Source organism: Muscardinus avellanarius, assembly GCF_963383645.1.
Source record: "Muscardinus avellanarius genome assembly, chromosome: 4".
Classification (NCBI taxonomy): Eukaryota; Metazoa; Chordata; class Mammalia; order Rodentia; family Gliridae; genus Muscardinus; species Muscardinus avellanarius.
In genome coordinates this window covers 139,415,972-139,435,820 of record NC_137789.1, presented here as the reverse complement: position 1 = coordinate 139,435,820, position 19,849 = coordinate 139,415,972, and the positions used below count along the sequence as shown (strand labels likewise).

Here is a 19,849-nt window from a genome sequence, read left to right as displayed (position 1 = left end):
CTTTGGAAGCTATTTTTATGTCACCAAATGCAAGAGGAGCAATGCAAGTGGCTGTTCTTAATGATTTTAGGAAGGAAACAAAACACAGATGCCGCAGCTGCATGATTTAAACACTGTTTGCTCACAGGCTATCTCATGAGTGATGATTTGAGTAAGATTCTGATGCTTCCTGGTCCCCAATTTCACTCCATAGTTCAAGCCTTTGCTCTATGACCTTGGTGGTATAGCTCTGTGTGTCTTGAATAGGGCTTCTTCCTTCCCTGGGACTCTGGGGATGGATACAAAGTTCAAGCTACTCTGTATCCTGCCTAAAAGTGTGTCTATTAGATTGTATTCTTTCACGCTTCACAGAGAGAAGGCACCTATTTGGCACCACTCTTCTTGTGAATTTAGGGGTAAATAGTATGGTTATGTCCTCCCAGCCCATCATCAGGAAATGGGTACTAGGCAGAGGTAGATTGGTAGCTGGACATGGTGGCACACACCTGTAATCCCAGTACCTGGAAGGCAGAGACAGAAGGATCACAGGTTAAAAAATAAACAGGCCTGGGGATGTAGCTTATAGGTAGAATGCCTCTGGGTTCAATTCCTAGTAGCACAAAAAAAGAAAGAAAGAAAAGTAGAGTAAAGAAAAGAAAAGAAACTAGAAAAGAAAAGAAAAAGAAAGAAAGGAAGGAAGGAGGGAAAGAAAGAAAACAAAGTATAGAGATGAACTCCTGGTTTCAGTTCTGGCATGTTAGGGAGCTTAGAAATTCAGAATAAAAAGGGAAAAAAAACTGAACAAAATGCAAACTCAGCAACTGTTCTGATATCCTTCAGAGAAGGGAGGTTTCAGGACAAATGCTATCTCTAACACTGGAGAAACAGAAAGACACCAGGAATCACAGGGTATCAGAGTAGAAACCCATAAGCAAAATACCCAGAGGACACTCTGCTGAATCCTGAGAACCTGAACTTAATGGACAAATTGCTGGATGGTGTGGACAAATTCTAGAGTTTAAAACACTGGGTCATAGGGGAACCTCATACTTCTGTAAATTTTAACTTCAGGGACACTTTTGTACTATAAAAAAAGAAAAGGGAACAGTAAACATTCTGAAATATACGAGAACATTTTGTTCATAACAAGATCTCCCTACCACCAGGAGAAACTATTTCAGGAGATCCTGACCTGCTGCGATTTATAAGATATCCACCAGCTCTGGGAAGGGAGATTGCACAGCACCAAAACACCAACCCTCTGGAGCAGAGGAAAAGCCCCAGAAACACTGGTAAAATTCATAGCCAGGGCACAGGCTCACCAAAAGTCTACCTGAGACCTATACAGTTTTGTCAAATACCTTCCCCTTCCCACATGACTACCATATTGCTAAAGGCCTATTGATTATACTCCTTCACCTAGTACATCATGCCAGCCATTCAGACAGTGTAGGAGGAAAAAAGCAAAACAAACCCCCCAAAGGACCACCATTTGAAAAGCCTAAATAAACATAGAACCCAGAGTTAGATATAGCAGGATGAGTGACATTGTAAGACTGGAAATCTAGATATATCCATATATATGTAGATATGCATATGGTTAATATTTCTAGAGTGTTGATAGAAAAATGAGACAATATGCAAAGTAAGTTAATGCCAGTAAAGAGGTGAGTTCTCAAGAATTTAAAAAACTACTAGAAATCAACAGTACTGTAATAGAATGAACAATACTATTGATGGACTCATTAGTAGATTAAACACAGATGAAAAAAGACTCTCTGGATTTAAAGGTCTCTGAATAGAAATATCCAAAAATTAAAACAAAGCCGGGCGTGGTGGCGCACGCTTGTAATCCCCGCGCTTGGGAGGCGGAGACAGGAGGATCGCGCAGGTTGGAAGCCAGCCGTGCTGGCGTAAGAGACCCTGTTTCAAAAATATAAAATAGGTCTGGGAGTGTAGCCCGGAGGAAGAAGGGCTTCCAGGAACCCCAGTACCACCAAAAAAAAAAAAAAAAAATTAAAACAAAATAAAAAACAAAATCAAGATACAGGTAACCAGAAATGATTATTCAGGAACTGTGGAGCAATTGGGAACATACAACATACATGCCTTGGGAATTGTAAAATAGAAGAAAGAAAAAAGAAACAGTGAGACTTTGTGAAGCAAAGATGACTGAGAATTTCTGTATACTCAAGCCAGATGTGAAACCACAGGTATAAAAGCGAAGGAAGAAATGAAAGAAAAAGTAAAGGAACAAAGAAGGAAAGGAGTGAGGGAGGGAGGGAATAAATGGAAAGAAGGGAAAAAAATCAAATCTCAAAGAATGCCAAGCAGAATAAAAGTCAAACAAACAAAACAAAAACTACACCTGGGTACATCATATTAAAACTTCAGAAAATCAAAGAAAAAATCTTGCAGAAAAAGGTGAGAGGGGTTCCGTACCACTAGAAGAGCCAATATAGAAATTACAGCCAGGCGTGGTGGCGCACACTTGTAATCCCAGCATTCGGGAGGTGGAGACTGGAGGATCCGCGATTTCTTGACAGCCTCAGCTACTTAGTGAGACCCTTCGCAACTCAGTGAGACCCTTTTTCAAAATTAAAAAAGACAAAAGAAATAGAGCTGGGATTGTAGCTCGGAGGTAGAATGCCCCTGGGTTCTATCCCTGGTACTGCAAATAATAATAATAATAATAATAATAATAATAATAATAATAATAATATAGTAATAATAATAATAAATAAATAAGAAAGAAAAGAAAAGAAATTACATCTGACTTTTTCTCAGATCTATGAAAACAAGAAGAGAGTACAATGGAATATTTAAAGTGTTGAGAGAACACCAATAGCCTAGAGTTCTATGTCCTGAATAATAATCTTTAAAAATGAAAGACAAAGACTTACTTTCTTATAAAAAATTGAGTTTGTGGCCATTATCCTTGCATCCAAAGAAGTTAAAGAAAGAGGTTAGTTCTTCAGAAATAAGAAAAATGAAGTATGTCAGAAACTCAAATCTACAGAAAGCAAGCATCAGAGGGTTAATACATGGAGGCAGAAAAGTCTTATTTTTTTAGATGATCTAGCAGATATCAGTTAGTTCAGAATAATAATAGCAATAGTATATTTGATGATGGTTGTTCATATAAATATGTGCATATGTGTTTATGCTTTTTTGATTATGTTTACATGAAATAAATGGTGCCTACAGTGCAAGGGAAGGGAGGGAAGAATTAGGAATGTCTTCCTATTCTGTAGTAATTGAACTACTTAGGAATCAATGCAGTGTTATTTAAATGTAGGCTTGGGTGAGTTTCAAATCTATATTACAAACTCTAAGTAAAAAAGAGAAGAAGTACAATTGATATGCTAAGAAAGGAGAGTAATAAATCTTATGAAATTCTCAAAAACAGCTGAGCATGGTACACATTTGTAATCTCAGCATTTGGGAGGCTGAGACAGGAGGATTGTGGTTTGCGGACAGCCTCAGCTACTTAGTGAGGTCCTTTGCAACTCAGTGAGACCCTGTTTCAAAATAAAGAATAAAAAATAGGGCAGGGGTTGTAGCTCAGAGGTAGAATGCTCCTGGGTTCCATGCCCAGTATCATACACAAAAAAACTCAAAACCATAAAAATTGGAAAATATCCTGAAAAGAATACAAAGAACAAGGACAACAGAAAACGGTAGCACATATGATACATGTTTAATCAGATGTACTAAATGTACTGAATCTAAATGTACTGATGAAGAGATTTTCAAAGATCCAAATAGCAAAACACAACTACATGCCATGTACAAGAAACGCACTTCAAGTATTTAGACATATATAGTTTAAAAATAAACTTTCTTTTCAAACTCTAGGTTCTTGTGAGAGTTTCTGCTTATTCTTAAAAATAAAAAAATAAAAAGATTCTCCTGGCAGGCTCTGTCATTTCAGTGAGTATGAAGAAAGGAAGCCTTTGGTCTACACCACATGGTACTTTCAGACAGCTTCAGTTCATATTCCTTTACTAAGAAATGCTAAACTAAGCTGGCTATTGTGATGTACTACTCGTGAGTCTGAGGCAGGAGGATTGCAGGTTCAAGGCTGGCCTCAGCAACTTAGAAATCTGTTTCAAAAATAAAAAGGGCTGGGGATGTAGCTCAGAGGTAGAATGCCCCTGGGTTTAATCCACAGTACAAAAAGAAAAAAAAAAATGAAAGGAAAGGAAGAAATGTTAAAGTAGATCTGCTTTTCTTGTGTTGCCTGATAGAGCAGTGCAGTCTGAGGTTAAGGAGGGTACAAGGCGCTGGAGGGCAGCCTGGCAGACTTGGCACCTTCCCAGTTCTTTGGCCTAAAGAAGGCTGGTTTTACTTTAGGGTCCTCCTCATTTGTAATATGTGACCACCTCATAGTATGCTGCAGGTGAACAGCTTGGCTCCCATGGTAAGCATGCAGTGAAAGGTGATTTTTATTATCTTACCAATTAGATTTCTGAAATATAATAGCCTATTCAGCAAAGGAATTGTGACAGAATTATTATAGAAGCAGAATGTAGAATCTTCAATGCTCGTGTATATCCAGATCTTACTGTTAACTTACTGATCCAAGTGTCACATCAACTACTGGCATATTTCCCCCAAAACAAGATAGACTAAATTCAGCCGCATTTAAAAATATTGTCATAGTTCATGAATGTATTCTCTGCTTATTAGCAAACTAAATCAAAATAATTTTCAATGATTGAGATTTTCCTTGCGGGTTCACATTATGGGTTTTAGCAAGCGTTGAGCAAAGAATACAAAATACAAATCAAGGGAAAATGAGTTGTAAACTGAATAACAAAAACCATCACTTACTGGTTGTTTTTCGTGTGCTACTTACAGTGTTAAGGACTTTTATGGATTAATTTAGTTTGCAAATGGTTCTGTGTTTATTTAGTATCTCATTTGCTTGCCTAATATTATGGTCTAGGAAATCCAATCACACACTCATTTCTGTACCTTCTGTGAAAACTAGTCATATCCTGTATTGACCTCTTCTTCAAGTGTAATGGAAAATTTTGCCATCTCAAAGAGTCGTTGTCATTTTGGAAGGTAGGTGGGATGCCTCTGATGTGGTTCCTCCACCATTCAGAACATCTCAGCTTAGCTATATGTATTTAGTAAATACTTTAAAAAATACATGGTTTCAAATATCCTGAAAGTCACTATTTAAGGCATGTTTGTAAGAACGGCACAGTAAGGATTAAAGAACAAAAGCAAAGGAAACAAGCTTTGATTTAATCACTTGCATATTTATTTTTTGGGAGTTATTTTAAGTTTTCATTTTCTTCTAGTACTATATAGGTGTTGACAGAAGTTCTGTTTTTAAGCTATAGATAAGCTTACAGTCAAACAAAGCCTGCAGATAAAAAGTCCTGCTTTGTAATGTTTTACAAAATGATACAAATTGAGAATTCAAAGCCACATAATTGCACCTTAAATATGTCTGTACATGATATATATTTTAAGAACTCTTTATTTTTTTATAGTACTAGAGATTGAACTTAGAGGAATTCTACCTCTGAACTATACTCCCAGCCCTATTTTGTATGCTTTATTTTGAAATAGATTCTCACTAAGTTGTGGAGGGCTTCACTAAGCAGCTGAGGCTGTCCAAGAACCTGTAATCCTCCTGTCTCAGTCTCCTAAGTACTGGGATTACAGGCGTGTACCCCCATGCCTGGCTTCTTTGTGTTTTATATTTAATTCTTTGCAACAGTAGTCACTTTATGGTTAGCAAACACTGTCATTTATACTTGAAAATGTAATTTAAGTATTATTTATTCCCCTTTTCTCATGAACCGCTATCCATGATTCATACCTTCAGTTTGCTTTTTGATTTGTCTTTGATACTGTTTCCCAAAGTATCTCATTTGATATTACTCAAGAATGGATCCTATAATCAAATATGTTTGGGAAATATTACATGAACTATGTATGTAACAGGGTTGGTGCATATTAAAATAATACAATTTGTGAAAAGTTATGAAATAAAGAAACATTAAATTCTGCATAATTAAACATTTCCCAAGATTTTTATTTTGAAAAATAACCCTCTTCCTTATACCTAGGGATATGTAAAATACTAAACAACCAGTACATTGCTTACCACTCAGCCTGCTGCTCAACTTCTCCATTTCCTCTGCTTGTTCAGACCCCATGATCTTATAGAAAGCTCCAGCTCCCACAACTGAGCCTACAAGAATGATTGCAGTATTTGAGAGCTGTGAATTGAGGGGCAGGAGAACCAGTAATGCCTCCATTGTTCAGGGATACAGGGAGGTCACTTTCTCCCCTACTTGGAAGCAGGCTGAGGGTCATAGAGATTGACCAAAGATACCACTCTAGTATTGGTACTAGAGCAAGATTCCTGAGGGCCTCTGCTGCACTGGCCCACAGTCTTTAGCTTGATGGATTGTGAGGACACTGGAAGGTGCCCAACTGATGGACTATACCAGCAGCCACCAAGAGAACTTGATGCAATGACTCTACCAACTGATTTTCAAGTACTTAAGCAAGTACCTAAGATTTTCATTCGTGCACTATTGTTATACTATCCTGTCTTGGCATGCAAATTTGATTCTTATTGCTATCCTGTACTATCATGTACAAGCATGCTAGCTGATTGGTATTTCTACCCACAGCACCTGGCAGCATTCTCATTTTAATTGTGAAACACTTTTGGACAATTTTCAAACCAAATCAATTTAGGTGTGTGAAAATTAATATTTTTATCAATTGATTATTACAAAAGTCATGATAGTTATTTTTATTTTTCTATATGCTTTAATTGATGCATAATAGTTTGATTTAATTTAAATCATGTTGACAGTGACATACATGCACACAGCACTTGGTGCCTACCCCCACTGCCCTCTGACTGTAACATCTGTCACCCCATTGATGGCCAGGGTTGTTTCCACTGATCTAGTTTCCCTCATGGCCCCATGTGCATCTCTCCTGAAGCTAGATGCTTGGTCAGGGAGGACAACCTTCCCCGAATAAAGGAGGACCAATCTTCAGTCAAGTGTAAAAGAGTATCTGAGCTCCCCTGCTAAAACCTCCAAACAAGTTCTCGAGTCATAATATTTAGATCTGCTGCTCTGCTGGAATGGAGAAATAATAAGTTTTACTCTGTTGTTAAATTTTGTAAAATCAAGACACAATATGATACAAATAATAATAGCAGATACCATGAAGTACTGTATCAGTTGATAAGTGATATGATATTAAAAACATTTAATAATGTTATTATTTAATAATAATGTAAACTTGCTAAATAATTTCTTATGTAGAGATGGGAATGGTGGCAAATGCTTATAATCCCAGTATTTGGGAGGTTGAGACAGGAGGATCACAGGTTCTCAGCCAGTCTTGGTGAGGGCTGAGGGTGTAGCTCACAGGTAGAATGCCCCTGGGTTCCATCCTCAGCACCACCTAAAAAAAATAAAAATACCAATGTAAATCTGAGCCATTCATTCCATTATCATTATGTCTCTTTTTGTTCAGAGTTACACACTACACACCACTTTACACACACACACACACACACACACACGCATACACACTGAGGGGGATGATTTTCTACAGAATATTTGAAAAATGTACTACACACAAAAATATCATTGGATCAGAGATCATGTTAGTATAAATTATAAGAAACTTATTGTGTCCTTTCTAGACTGATTCCTACTTCTCTCCTTCCCCATTATTCTACTTGAAAAAAAAATGAAACCATTTCTTCATCTCCACAAATGTCCTATTATTTTCATCTTTCTAGGAAAAAAATTATTAATATAGCTACATTAATAGCTCACCCTCCTCCTACCAACTCCCAAGCATATTTTGCATGTGTTTGTTTGTTCTTGAACTCATAATGGTCAGGTAATGAGTAGAATAAAGTATGCAGTAAAGGAAGCTAGAAAAAAAGCTAGCCAAATTTTTGGGACAAATCTAGTAATAGTACCAAAAACAAGTGTTGGCCCCAAAAGGCCAGGAAGGATAAGAATAGAAAGAAGCCAAATACCAGCAATGTGGACCCAGTGTTGAAAGATATCACAGATACTTCTTAGAAACTAGCAGGAAATCTCACATTTGCTGTGAATTTGAAGAGAAAAAGATGGACATGGGAGGAGGATTTTGAGAATTTTTTGTTATGCTTCATGAATAAAACCTGTGAAAGAGTTCTTGAATGCTGTTCAGATATCCTGGGCTTTCCAGCTGAAGTCTGTGTGATTTGCAGTGCTGAGGCTGGTCCTGAAGAAGCTAGTTATATATCTCCTTCATACCAGGTGACTTCTACTTTATGACGCTCTTTCTACTTTCCTTTTCTAAACCCCTGTTCTAAACTATGAACAAGAAGTTTTACATAATACAGCATACCTCAGTGATCTGGAAATGCTACCTAAGTCCTTTAAAGTATTTACTTTCTGCTGTTTACTATCCATATATAAATTTTAGGATGAAATGTCTGGAATTTCCAAGAAGAATGAACCCTTAATTTCAAGAATACATCTATGCAGCTTTCTTGCTTAAGTCTCTGGTTCAGAGCAGGCTCTTCACGGATGGTAGTGAGGTTGTTAACACAAACTTCCTCTGTTTAGTTGTTATGGCCTGTAGGAGATTGTTACTTTTATCAAAACCAGAAGTCAATTAAAATGACTACATTTTCATGCTTTTCTGATCAAACACACTAAGTATTATTAATCCATATATCTCTATTATTGCATCCAGCACATTAGAAATATTTGTTTATATTTCTGTCTCTCAAGATACTTGAGAAGAGAGTTGTGTGTTCCATCCTGGCACTTAGTGTCTGTTACATCTAAGGAGTTTTGCAAACATAGATGACAGAATGAATTTTATTGGGAATTTCCTTTATAAGAAAAGGAGGCTGAGAGCCAGGTGTGGTGGCACATGCCTGTAATCACAATACTTGAAAGGCTGAGACTGGAACATCACAGGTTAGAGAATAGCTTCATCAAAGTTGTGAGGCCCTGTATCTAAACCAAAACTAAAATTGGACAGCTTATATATCTCAGAGGTAGAATATCCCTGGGCCAATGCCCAGTACCATAATAAAGGAAGGAAGGAAGGAAGGAAGGAAGGAAGGAAGGAAAGGGGAGGGGAAAAAGAGAAAGAATGAAAGAGAGGCTGAAATTGTGTGTGTGTGTGTGTGTGTGTGTGTGTGTGTGTGTGTGTATATATATATATATATATATATATATTTTTTTTTTTTTTTTTTTTTTTTTTGGTGGTACTGAGGGTGGAACCCAGAGGCTTTCTACCTCTGCGCTATACTCCCGGACCTTTTTGTGCGATCCTCCTGTCTCAGCCTCCCAAGCGTGGGAATTACAAGTGTGCGCCACCACGCCTGGCTGAAATTGTATATATTTTTAAATTACAAAAATAAAAGGAAACCCTGAGGTAAAATGAAAACAACCCAGGGCTTAGGGGCAGGTACCCTGGTTTCAACTGAGCAATCATTTAGGTTCTCCCAACAATTTTCTTCAAACACAGATACTGCTCCCTACTATACATGGTTTCATGATGATTTAATAAAATTAAATGTCTTAAATACAAACTAGACCTTCATAAAGAAGATGACTGAAATCTATATATTTAATTGGAAGCAATTTTATTGCCCAGTAGCTAAGCAAAAATAGAGAATCTACAAGAAAGATAGCGTCAGTGCCAAGAAGTAATGTCCTCCTAACTCTGGATTGCTTAACACTGAAAAAGGTCATTGGGAAGGTTATGAAATTTCACTTATTATTAAGACATTTTCTGTCTCCTAAATAATAGAAAAAGACTGAATGACCTTTGAAATGACTAGTCCATCATATATCATATGACTCATGAATGAAAACACAATTTGTAGATAAATTAGGCAAACCTACTTTTCCACTGTGCCAAAAATAAAGAAAAAGTTTAGCAATGTCATATCTAACTAAAAACTCTTTCATTTCTTCGGTCAATTCAAGGGACACACTCATCTCTTAATTTTTTAAATATTAATTATATCCTCTGTACAAAGCATGTACATTAAGGAACAATAGAGAGATGGAGTTTTAATTTTTATCAATTCAATTTAAATGCAAATATTAACCACTCACATGATGCTATTGTGTACCTAATTAAGCATCATTATATACTACATGAATCACTTAGAAACCTCCCGAGAGCTATTCTACTGTGTGAAACATGCATTATATTGACAAGCAGCCAAATGACATATACTTCTGTCCTCATTAAAGTTTCTTCTAAATTATAGGTCAACCGATTATGGGACAACCTACGAGAAGCTGAATGATAAAGTGGGTCTGAAGACAATCTTGAGCTATCTCTATGTGTGTCCAACCAACAAGCGTAAGGTAAGGAATGCATATTTAGCATGCTACTGATTCATGGTATGACTTCTGTCTTTGTTGGCTGACCTCTCTAGCTACCTAGAAATCCATTATAGTTAAACTGGGATTAGAGAAGTAAGGATGAGCTGATGGGTGTTAAGGTGGGGAAATGTCTGACACATCATTATTTTCAGATCAGCAGCTGTGAATATAGGAGGGGGAGAGGGAGGGAGAAGTTCATCATTACCATTTCGGAAAGGCAGCTACAGGTCATGAGTCTATTGAATGGTTGCTGCCGAGTATCTTGCAAAAGGGTGATCAGTCAGCCACAAGAATTAGAATTAGCCTTGATAAGACAGAACAAAGATAGGTTTTCATCTGATGCTCTGTTTTCCCTTGCCATTGAGTAAATACGTTAACCAGAATTTAAGTGAGTGCATTGCCCTACAACAAGAATTCTAAAATTTGTCTGGGCTCTGCAGAAAAGCCAGGATAAAAGCATTGCATTTGGCAGAAGGGCGTAGCCTGGAAAGACTGGTGAGATTAGTCTCTCCTGTTCATGTATCTTAACTGCAGGGAACCTTGGAGAGATCATCATACAACACTCCCCTATTCAACAGATGAGAAAACTAAGGTTCAGAGAGAGAAAAGAGTTCTGACCCATTGCATTTATTTATTATGTATTATTATTATTTATTATGATATATATATATATCATATATATATATCATAATAAATATATATATATATTTATATATATGATATATATGATATATTTATTATGATATATCATAATAAATATATATATATATATATATATATATATATATATATATATATATATATTAGTGGTACTGGGGATGAAATCCAGGGGCATTCTACCCTGAGCTACACCCCAAGCCCTATTTTTATCTTTTATTTTGAAGCTGGGTCTCACTGAGTTGCAAAGGGCCTCACTAAGTAACTAAGGCTGTCCCAGAACCACTATCCTCCTGTCTCAGCCTCCTGAATGCTGTATTGCAAGTGTGTAAGTGTGCCACCACACTCGGCTAGAAAATATTTTATTGAAAAGAAACATAGATTTGTCTCAAAAGAAGAATGTCTCAAATCCATACATATATTTTATAAGTCTTCACTATCAAATTCTGAATTTGGGGTAGGGATGGGGGTCTTGGGTCTCAATCCTGTGGGCTCAGGTGATCCTCCTGCTTCAGCCTCCTACAGGTTTATGCCACCAAGCCTATCTGATCATTTCTTAATTCTGACTTGTAATGGTTAAGTATTACAAAGGCTATGTGAACTAGTAGTTTCCATTAGAAAATAGAAAAGCTCTGCTTATTAATATGTCCTAAGTCAAATTTGGTTATGGTAATAGCTCTGATATCTAAGCTTTCATCTCAGGTTTGTCATTAAATACTGATAGCAACCTTTGTCATTTGAAACGTGGAAGGTGAATGAGACTTTCTCAAGCAATCATCCTTAAATTTGGCTGCACATCAAAAGCCCTACGTGGCCCCCAAATATGCCAGCTCTGGTTCAGCCCCTTTTGCTCTGGATTAGGAATTAGGTACATTTATTTTGAGAAAGTTCCCCACATGTCTCTGATATGTATCTAGGATTAAGTTCCACTGATGTTCAAATTTAATGTTCCCTCTGGCTCTAAACATTTCAAGTTCTTCAGTAAATGCAACATAACTTAACAGCTTAGTATATATTCTGAATTTAGATGGCTGAATAAAATCTCAGCTAAGCCAATTACTCACTGTATAAGTAGGATAATTTACTTAATCTCTCCAAGCACAGTGTTCTCAAATTTAAAATGGGGATAATTATAGTACCTACCTCATGAGGAAAGTTATACAGATTATACGAAACCAGGCATTTTAAATGCTTAGCACAGGGTATTAGAGGCTTAATCAATTTTTTATCTTTATTCTTACTTCTTATCATCTTATTCTTCATATTTCATATAATTATTTGAAGTAATAGTAGCAATTATCCTCTGTAAGTGACAGTGTCCAGCAGAACTTTATGTGATGATAGAAGTGTTCCTCTAAGCTCTACATTACTCTAGATATTAATAACGTGTAGCTTTTGAGTATTTGATATATGCCTAGTATAATTGAGTGAATTCATTTCAAATTTTATTTAAGGATAATTAACTTAAATTTTTATAGCCACATATGGCTGATAGCCACAGTATCAGACAGCACAGTTCAATAATGTCAATCTCACAATTTAAAGCTATACTATAAACATTCCTATCTTGCTTTTATTGCTTAGTTTTTGGTCCTTCATCAATAATTACAAATAAATGGTGTTGATATGCTATATACAGTTTCAAATTGAGGAACTGAACTTATAGCCTCTATTTTTATAATAAGATTTAGTTGTTTGTTGGCTTTGAATTAATTTTTGTAATCTCTATTGATTTTTCTCTGGTTTATATTTTTAGTAAATTTAATTTAAAAATCAACAAACTACATGCTAAGGAATGTTACTTTATACCATGAGATTAAAAAAAAAGCTAAATCTGGATACCTTCTTCCAAGATCTATACCCTTGTATTAATTGAAATGTTTTTTATAATTTAAATATAATTTTTATAATTCAAATCATTGGACTAAGATTTATAAATCTGCCTCCCTGCCATGAGTGTTTCCAAATACTAGGTGACTTTTGATGAGTCATTTACATTTGTACCATAATACAGGCAAGATAAAGAAATGTACAGATCTACGAGCCCTTAGAACTGTTCTAATCTAGTGATAGTCTCTGTTTTATTGGTGCTACTTGAGAACAACATGATTTAAAACAATAAAATGCCAAATACTGAATGTGATTATACACTTTTCTGTAGCTACAGTTTATATGGTGCCTATCCCCAAATCAAGATTTGTTTATAAGAGCTGAGTTATTATTATTATTATTATTATTATTATTATTATTATTAGTGGTACTGGGATTCCTGGAAGCCCTTCTACCTCCGGGCTACACTCCCAGACCTATTTTATTTTTGGAAATAGGGTCTCTTAAGCCAGCATGACTGGCTTCGAACTTGTACGATCCTCCTGTCTCTGCCTCCCAACCACGGGGATTACAAACATGTGCCACCATGCCCGGTTGTTGCGACCCTAAGGCTCTGACCAGCAGAGCCTAGGGAAGAAACACATGAATGCCAACTTGCTGATGAAGCTACTTCCTCTTTATTCCCCGCAGCAGTTTCCTTATATACCATACCAAGCCTGTTCCCAAAATATCCACCAATCTCATTCTGCCCATGTCCATCCCATGCACCCTAGAAGGTACTTCATAGGCGTACTGGCCTAACCACGAGGCATTACGTCACAGTCCATGCATGAGGCGCGTGATACTGACAACAGTGCATGCGCCAGCTAAGACCACCATCCCTTGCAGTCAGCCTGGGTGCCATCTTGGGCAGACGTGCCACACCCTGGCTTCCCACAGCTCCCCCTTTTTATTTATTTAAGAACACAAGGCTTGGGATCATGCCTGTCTTAGGTTGCCGCTTCCAACTCACTCATTCTTACCCGTCATCAGCTCAGCAACATCATGGTTGCCTGCCTGTCTTAGGTTGACATGAGGATGGAGCAGTCTTACCCGTCCTTGGCTACCAATCCAGCATGCTAAGCCAGACATTGGGGGAGCTACCAGCCTCCAAGGCGGCCATAGCTTGGACCAACATGCGCTGCTGTGTTGCCATGTTCCTCTTCATGCGCCCCATACAGATAAATAGCGTCCCACATGCTATCAGTAGAAGAAATGCTCAAAACACAATTCCTCCCCAGTCTTTTAAAAACCCTACTGTCCCATGAATCATGTCCATCCATTGTTGATCTGTGGCCACCTCCACTCTGGTATTTTTTACAGCAACAATTGATGAATGTAAGTCTTGTATGGTCTTTTCGAAGTCTAGGCTCCAGTTTCCGCATCACAACAGCTTAAGGAAAACAAAGAGGCATTCCAACACCAGGAGAAGTCTCAGTATTAGCTTCAACTCTAGGCTCTTTGGCGTAGGCATTTCCTTTTCCTTCAGCTGGTCGTGTCAAGCGTTCTGGGACCCACACCGGGTGTTCTTGGTCCTTTTCTTTGTCCCGGGTATCACTGTGTTGCAGAGGGCCTAAGTAGCTGAGGCTGTCCGCGAACGATGATCCTCCAGGTCTCAGCCTCCCGAATGCTGGGATTACAAGCGTTCGCCACCACACCCGGCTCTTCTTTTTCCCGGGTCTTGGCACCACTATGTCGCGACCCTAAGGCTCTGACCAGCAGAGCCTAGGGAAGAAACACACGAACGCTGACTTGCTGATGAAGCTACTTCCTCTTTATTCCCTGGAGCAGTTTCCTTATATACCATACCAAGCCTGTTCCCAAAATATCCACCAATCCCATTCCGCCCATATCCATCCCATGCTCCCTAGAAGGTACCTCATAGGTGTACTGGCCTAACTATGAGGCATTACGTCACAGCCCATGCATGAGGCGCGTGATACTGACAACAACGCATGCGCCAGCCAAGACCACCATCCTTTGCAGTCAGCCCGGGCGTCATCTTGGGCTGACGTGCCACACCCTGGCTTCCCACACCCGGTGAGGAGCTGAATTTAAAAAGTGGAAATCTCAGGTACACATGTAACTTCAGAGACTGGAAGGAACTCATAAGCAGGAGTATAGAACGAGTCCTCCCATGGACTCCATTCAGTTCAAGATATGAACACTAATCGGGTTGCATAAGGAATCTATAGTTTTCAGAAGGACTTAAAAAATTGCATTTGGACATGGGCATTTAACTGATATGAAGGCTTGGCAGAACCTAGTTCTAGAAAGAGAGAGGCCCTTGTCTATAGCTACAAGAGAAGAGCTTCTTTTGTGCATCTTGCTTTCCAAAAACAGAGGTGATGCAGAGCTGTTTAAATCACAGTGTTGAAGAGTGAACCTAAACCAAGGAATCTTTTGCACTACAGAGAAAGGAGGCCTTTAGGGTCACTTTAGGAGATGCTAATAGAGTTAAGATATATTGGAGGACAGTAAAAGTCTTTACAGTGGTACAAAAATCAATAAAGTTGACATAGCATTATAGTTGTACAGTTTTTCTACTTGGGAGGTGAAAGTAACATCAGGCCATATGCATACACACACACACACACACACACACACACACACACACACACACACACAGAGATATCTGAACCAAAGAGATAGCATAGCACTTGTACAATATTTTAGATTGTGAATATATTTGCTCAATCAATATGAGTTTATGGAAGAAGGAGGAGGAGGAGGAGGGAGGGAGAGAGAGTAGGAAGGAGGAGAGAAGGAATGAATAATTATCAATCTCTATTGATTATACAGGGCAAAGGCACTCAAGTTTGCTTCAGTTCTCTGAGGACTCCAGCTATCCTTCAGTGTAAGGCCTAGGCTCTGCTAAAGGGCTACATTAATTCTTCCAAATCTTTAGGGTGCTATCTAAGGATTTAATATCTTTTGTATCAGATATTTCCGTCTGCTTTTGATATCAGTTGGAGCAACTGGAATAACACTGATGACATCAATATAACTGTCTACCCTCCCAGAACCCTCTTTGTCTTCCCCATCCTATTGCTATTTTTAGCTGTTTGTGAAGACAAAAGCAGTCTTCAATCATTGTGTCTCAAACAGCAGGCATCATGCCCTGACTTTGCAGGCAACTTGTTAAGGGCATCATGGGCTCAGAGTTCAGATTAAAACGGGCCCTTATTTACAGTTTATATTGATGATCATCCATTGGCTGTTTCTTTACAAGTCTGCTGTAAATCACAATGCCTTTCCTTGGCTCAGTCTCTTACAGTAGAAACTGTCATCTCACATGTGTCAGGCTGGGAAATCTCCACTAAAAGACATACGATGCCAGCTCCTAGGTGTTACACTAAATCATACATGATTTCTTGCAGAAGGTACCTGGTAGCTGGCCTCTAATGACAAGTGGGTCCTAGAGCCAGCAGAGAGCCAGGGTTGCTTTCTGTTATCATGTCTTGCAAAGAGAACACTTCTCCTATCTCCATTCATGATAAACCCCAAGGCTTCTTTGTGGCAGTAGAGATTTATTGGCTAGTGGCATAGAGTCTGCTATGAGGAAAGAGGATTTAACCTGTACCTGAAAGGAACCACTCTGATTCAGGGAGCAGATGGGAGAACTAATACAAATGTAGCAGAGGAAAATAATCCATGTTAAAATCTTCAGATCACTTTTATATTTGCTTTGGGTATATTTGTATTCTGCCTAAAGAGAAAATTTCTTTTTTATTCTGCCTATTAGAGATGGATGACCCCTTACCCCCAGACAACCTCACCTGCTTTCTCTTCACAAAATGTTGTAAGACATCTTCAAGTATCAGAGAACACAAACTTTTGCCAGCTATGAGTGGCACACATTTGTAACCCCAGCAATTGGGAGGCTGAGACAGGAGGATCTCAGGTTGCAACTAGCAATATCCTGTCTCAAAATATAAATTAAATTAAATTAAAAAGGACTGAGAGTGTATCTCAGAGGTAGAATGTCTTTGGTATAATCTCCAGTACCAAAAGAGAGAGAGAGAGAGAGAGAGAGAGAGAGAGAGAGAGAGAGAGAGAGAGAGAGAGAGAGAGAGAGCGCGAGAGCGCAAGTACAAAAAGAAAAAAAATTAAAACACTTGAAATTCATTGGAGAAAAGAAGAAAAAGAAAATGTGCTTTAAAAATGTAAAACAGTCAACTCATTTAGTTTTTAAACCCTCACAGTCTGCACACTGTATTCCCAGCCAAGAAAAAAAAAACTAGATGATATTATTTCTTGATGTTTTCTTTGCCCTGTTTGTGTCCCCGTTCCCTTTTTCAATTAATATCATTCCTGCTGAGAGTCTTCTAAGGCTTTCATCCTATAAATAGGACCCTCGCTCTTCAGAATACATTGATCATCCTTGCAGGTCTCTGGGTACCTGCCAGCATTAAACACTGTTTGCATTTTCTCCAGATGTTTAGGTTTTAATTACCATACTGTATGTGACACTGTCTTAATAAGCATTTGATTATTGACTCATGTCTCTTTTTACCCTTGGCATGCTAAATTCCTCTTATTCCACACATATGTGACTTTTGGGAGACAGGAAAGAGGTGTGTCTGATTGCATCCATCAACTTTTTTTTTTAGAAAGAATCATGGAATCATTGATTCAGACCCTAAAAGTTGGGGATTTCCATATTCTTCTCATTCTGCAGGAAACTGCATTCCAGAATATTTTGTAACTTGTCTGAAGTTACACTACACCCAACTGGCCAAATAAAAGCTAAAATGATGAGACATTCAAGGTAAACCTTAAAGGCCACTTCTGCCAGATCATAGTGTACTATAGTTATTTTTTACCACATCTAATCTTCCCTTTACAATTCAAGATCTGAATGGCACAAAAGGCCTTCATCAGCTTTGTAGTCGTTAACATGCTGAGCACAGGATCCTGGTCCAACACATCTGAGTACTGGAATTGAACTTAGGTTGGGGTTGGGTTTCCTGGGCTGGCACTTAGAAAAGGAAGCACCCTGTGATACCAGGTTTGACTCATTAATTTTTCTCTAATTATAAACTTACATCTTTCAAGTGAATAAACAAGAACAGTAAAGAATCCCCATAGGTTTAGTCATTTCTAGGCCACAATGTATAATTGTATCTTTATATTACTAAGAAGAACATGATTAATACTTAAAATGCCAAGACTGCTTAGCACTCACAGGACATTATCTGGTGGGGCCAAGAGAAATGAGTATATTGTATCACACATCAAAGGGGGTGCATGACATTTCCCTTGTTAGGCACTTGACACTTGCTCATTTTTCCCCTCTCTCTTTTATCTATTCCTTTGTACACAATATCATCCATTTGCCTCTCATCTTTTAAAAAGAATGTATACTTCATAAGGAGGTGATAGGCTTGAGCTCAGATATATAGTAGAAGTGGCATTTTCGAAACCTCAATAAAACTGCTTTTTTTTTCTCTTTAGTGAATAAATGCTTACTATCCTACACTTAACCTGGACAACTATAGCTAAAGGGAAATGTCATCTCTTTTGATCCTTTTTGGGTACATCCGAGTGTTGATACTGTTTAGGTCCATTGAGCATTGTTCAGTTCTCTTCCAAAGCATTAAAACTATAAAATCCAAGAAAGCATGCCACATTTATATTCTTTCTCTGGGTGATTTTCTGAGAGTTATCCAAACCTTTGTACTTCAAACAAGCTACAGAATAAAAAGGGCAGATTGCCTTCTTTGAAGTAGGAGCGGAGTGCCAGAGCACTGCCCACTGGACACCTCCCTGGTCACCTGGAGGAAGCCCTGGGGAAACTTCTGGAACCCCTGAGCTCTGTAGAACACAGTTGGAAATGGAACAAATATACTGATGCAGAAAACTCTCTTCTCTGAATACCAACAACATCCATGTACCCCACACTGCTTTGTATTAATCAAAGGACCTATATTAACATTCACACACAAAGAGATGCTAATAAAACCACACTCTTTCATTTTAGCTCAATACCTTATGTTGCAAGATAAGTACCTACTTTTTTATTGGCTATTATCTGTGTGTCTCTAAAACTGATGCTGTCAAATATTTTTAAGGTTGTTAAAAATATTGTTAGGTTTAGGCAATAGATTATGATCAGTGGATGAGTTTTAAAATCTTATTTTTTTTCTACCCTGTATCTGTATCTATGGCCTGTATCACCTAACATCCCCGAGTTCTCAGAACTAATATTAAATCCTGTGTTACTATTTTACTTTATGCACCATTGAGTAGTAATTACTACATTTTTATTGGAAGTTTCTTGTGTAATCAGCATCACATGTTTGCTACCCCTCATTTCTAAGATGTTAAGTATACCACATAGAGTACATGTCCAATGCATTAAGTATTAATTTCAAGCATTTGATTTAAGAAACACTAAGTTGTATCCACATGGGGGTCAAGTTTCTGAGTTACTGAAGTTATACTGCAGAATTTAGGAGCCACATTTATGTTTTAAAGAAAAAGTTAGCCGGGCATGGTGGCCCACACTTGTAATCACCGTGCTTGGGAGGAGGAGACAGGAGGATCACGCAGGTTCGAAGCCAGACTCGCTGGCTGAAGAGACCCTGTTTCCAAATAAAAAATAGAAAAATAGGTCTGGGAATGTAGCCCAGAGGTAGAAGGGTTCCATCCCCAGTAACACCAAAAAAGAAAAAAAGAAAAAAAAAAAAGAAAAAGTTACAGGTATTTAGCTAGATAAATAGAAAAATGATAGGTCCATAGAATAATCTTTTCTAAGTGCATATAATCATTTTCTATAAAAATTAAAATGCTATATTTTAGTTCTAATCACTTTTAATAAATGAAGTTAATCAAAATAATGAAACAATGATAGCCTAAATTAGTCTCCAAATACTATGAAAGGAAACTGATCTGAAAGATGCTTGTATTTTTGCATTTTATATTGCTGA

General features: G+C 37.8%; 1 protein-coding gene across 5 annotated transcripts in view; it reads left to right on the top strand.

The window, feature by feature from the left end:
- Window positions 1–19,849, top strand: part of SORCS1 (sortilin related VPS10 domain containing receptor 1) — a gene marked incomplete at both ends in the record, with an annotated part of 539,831 nt that overhangs the window by 282,228 nt on the left and 237,754 nt on the right. For all 5 annotated transcript variants that reach the window (XM_080694691.1, XM_080694692.1, XM_080694694.1 and 2 more), the window contains one exon: window positions 10,274–10,373. In XM_080694691.1, coding sequence (XP_080550817.1) covers window positions 10,274–10,373 — 100 coding nt within the window. The remainder of the gene's footprint in view (window positions 1–10,273; window positions 10,374–19,849) is intronic.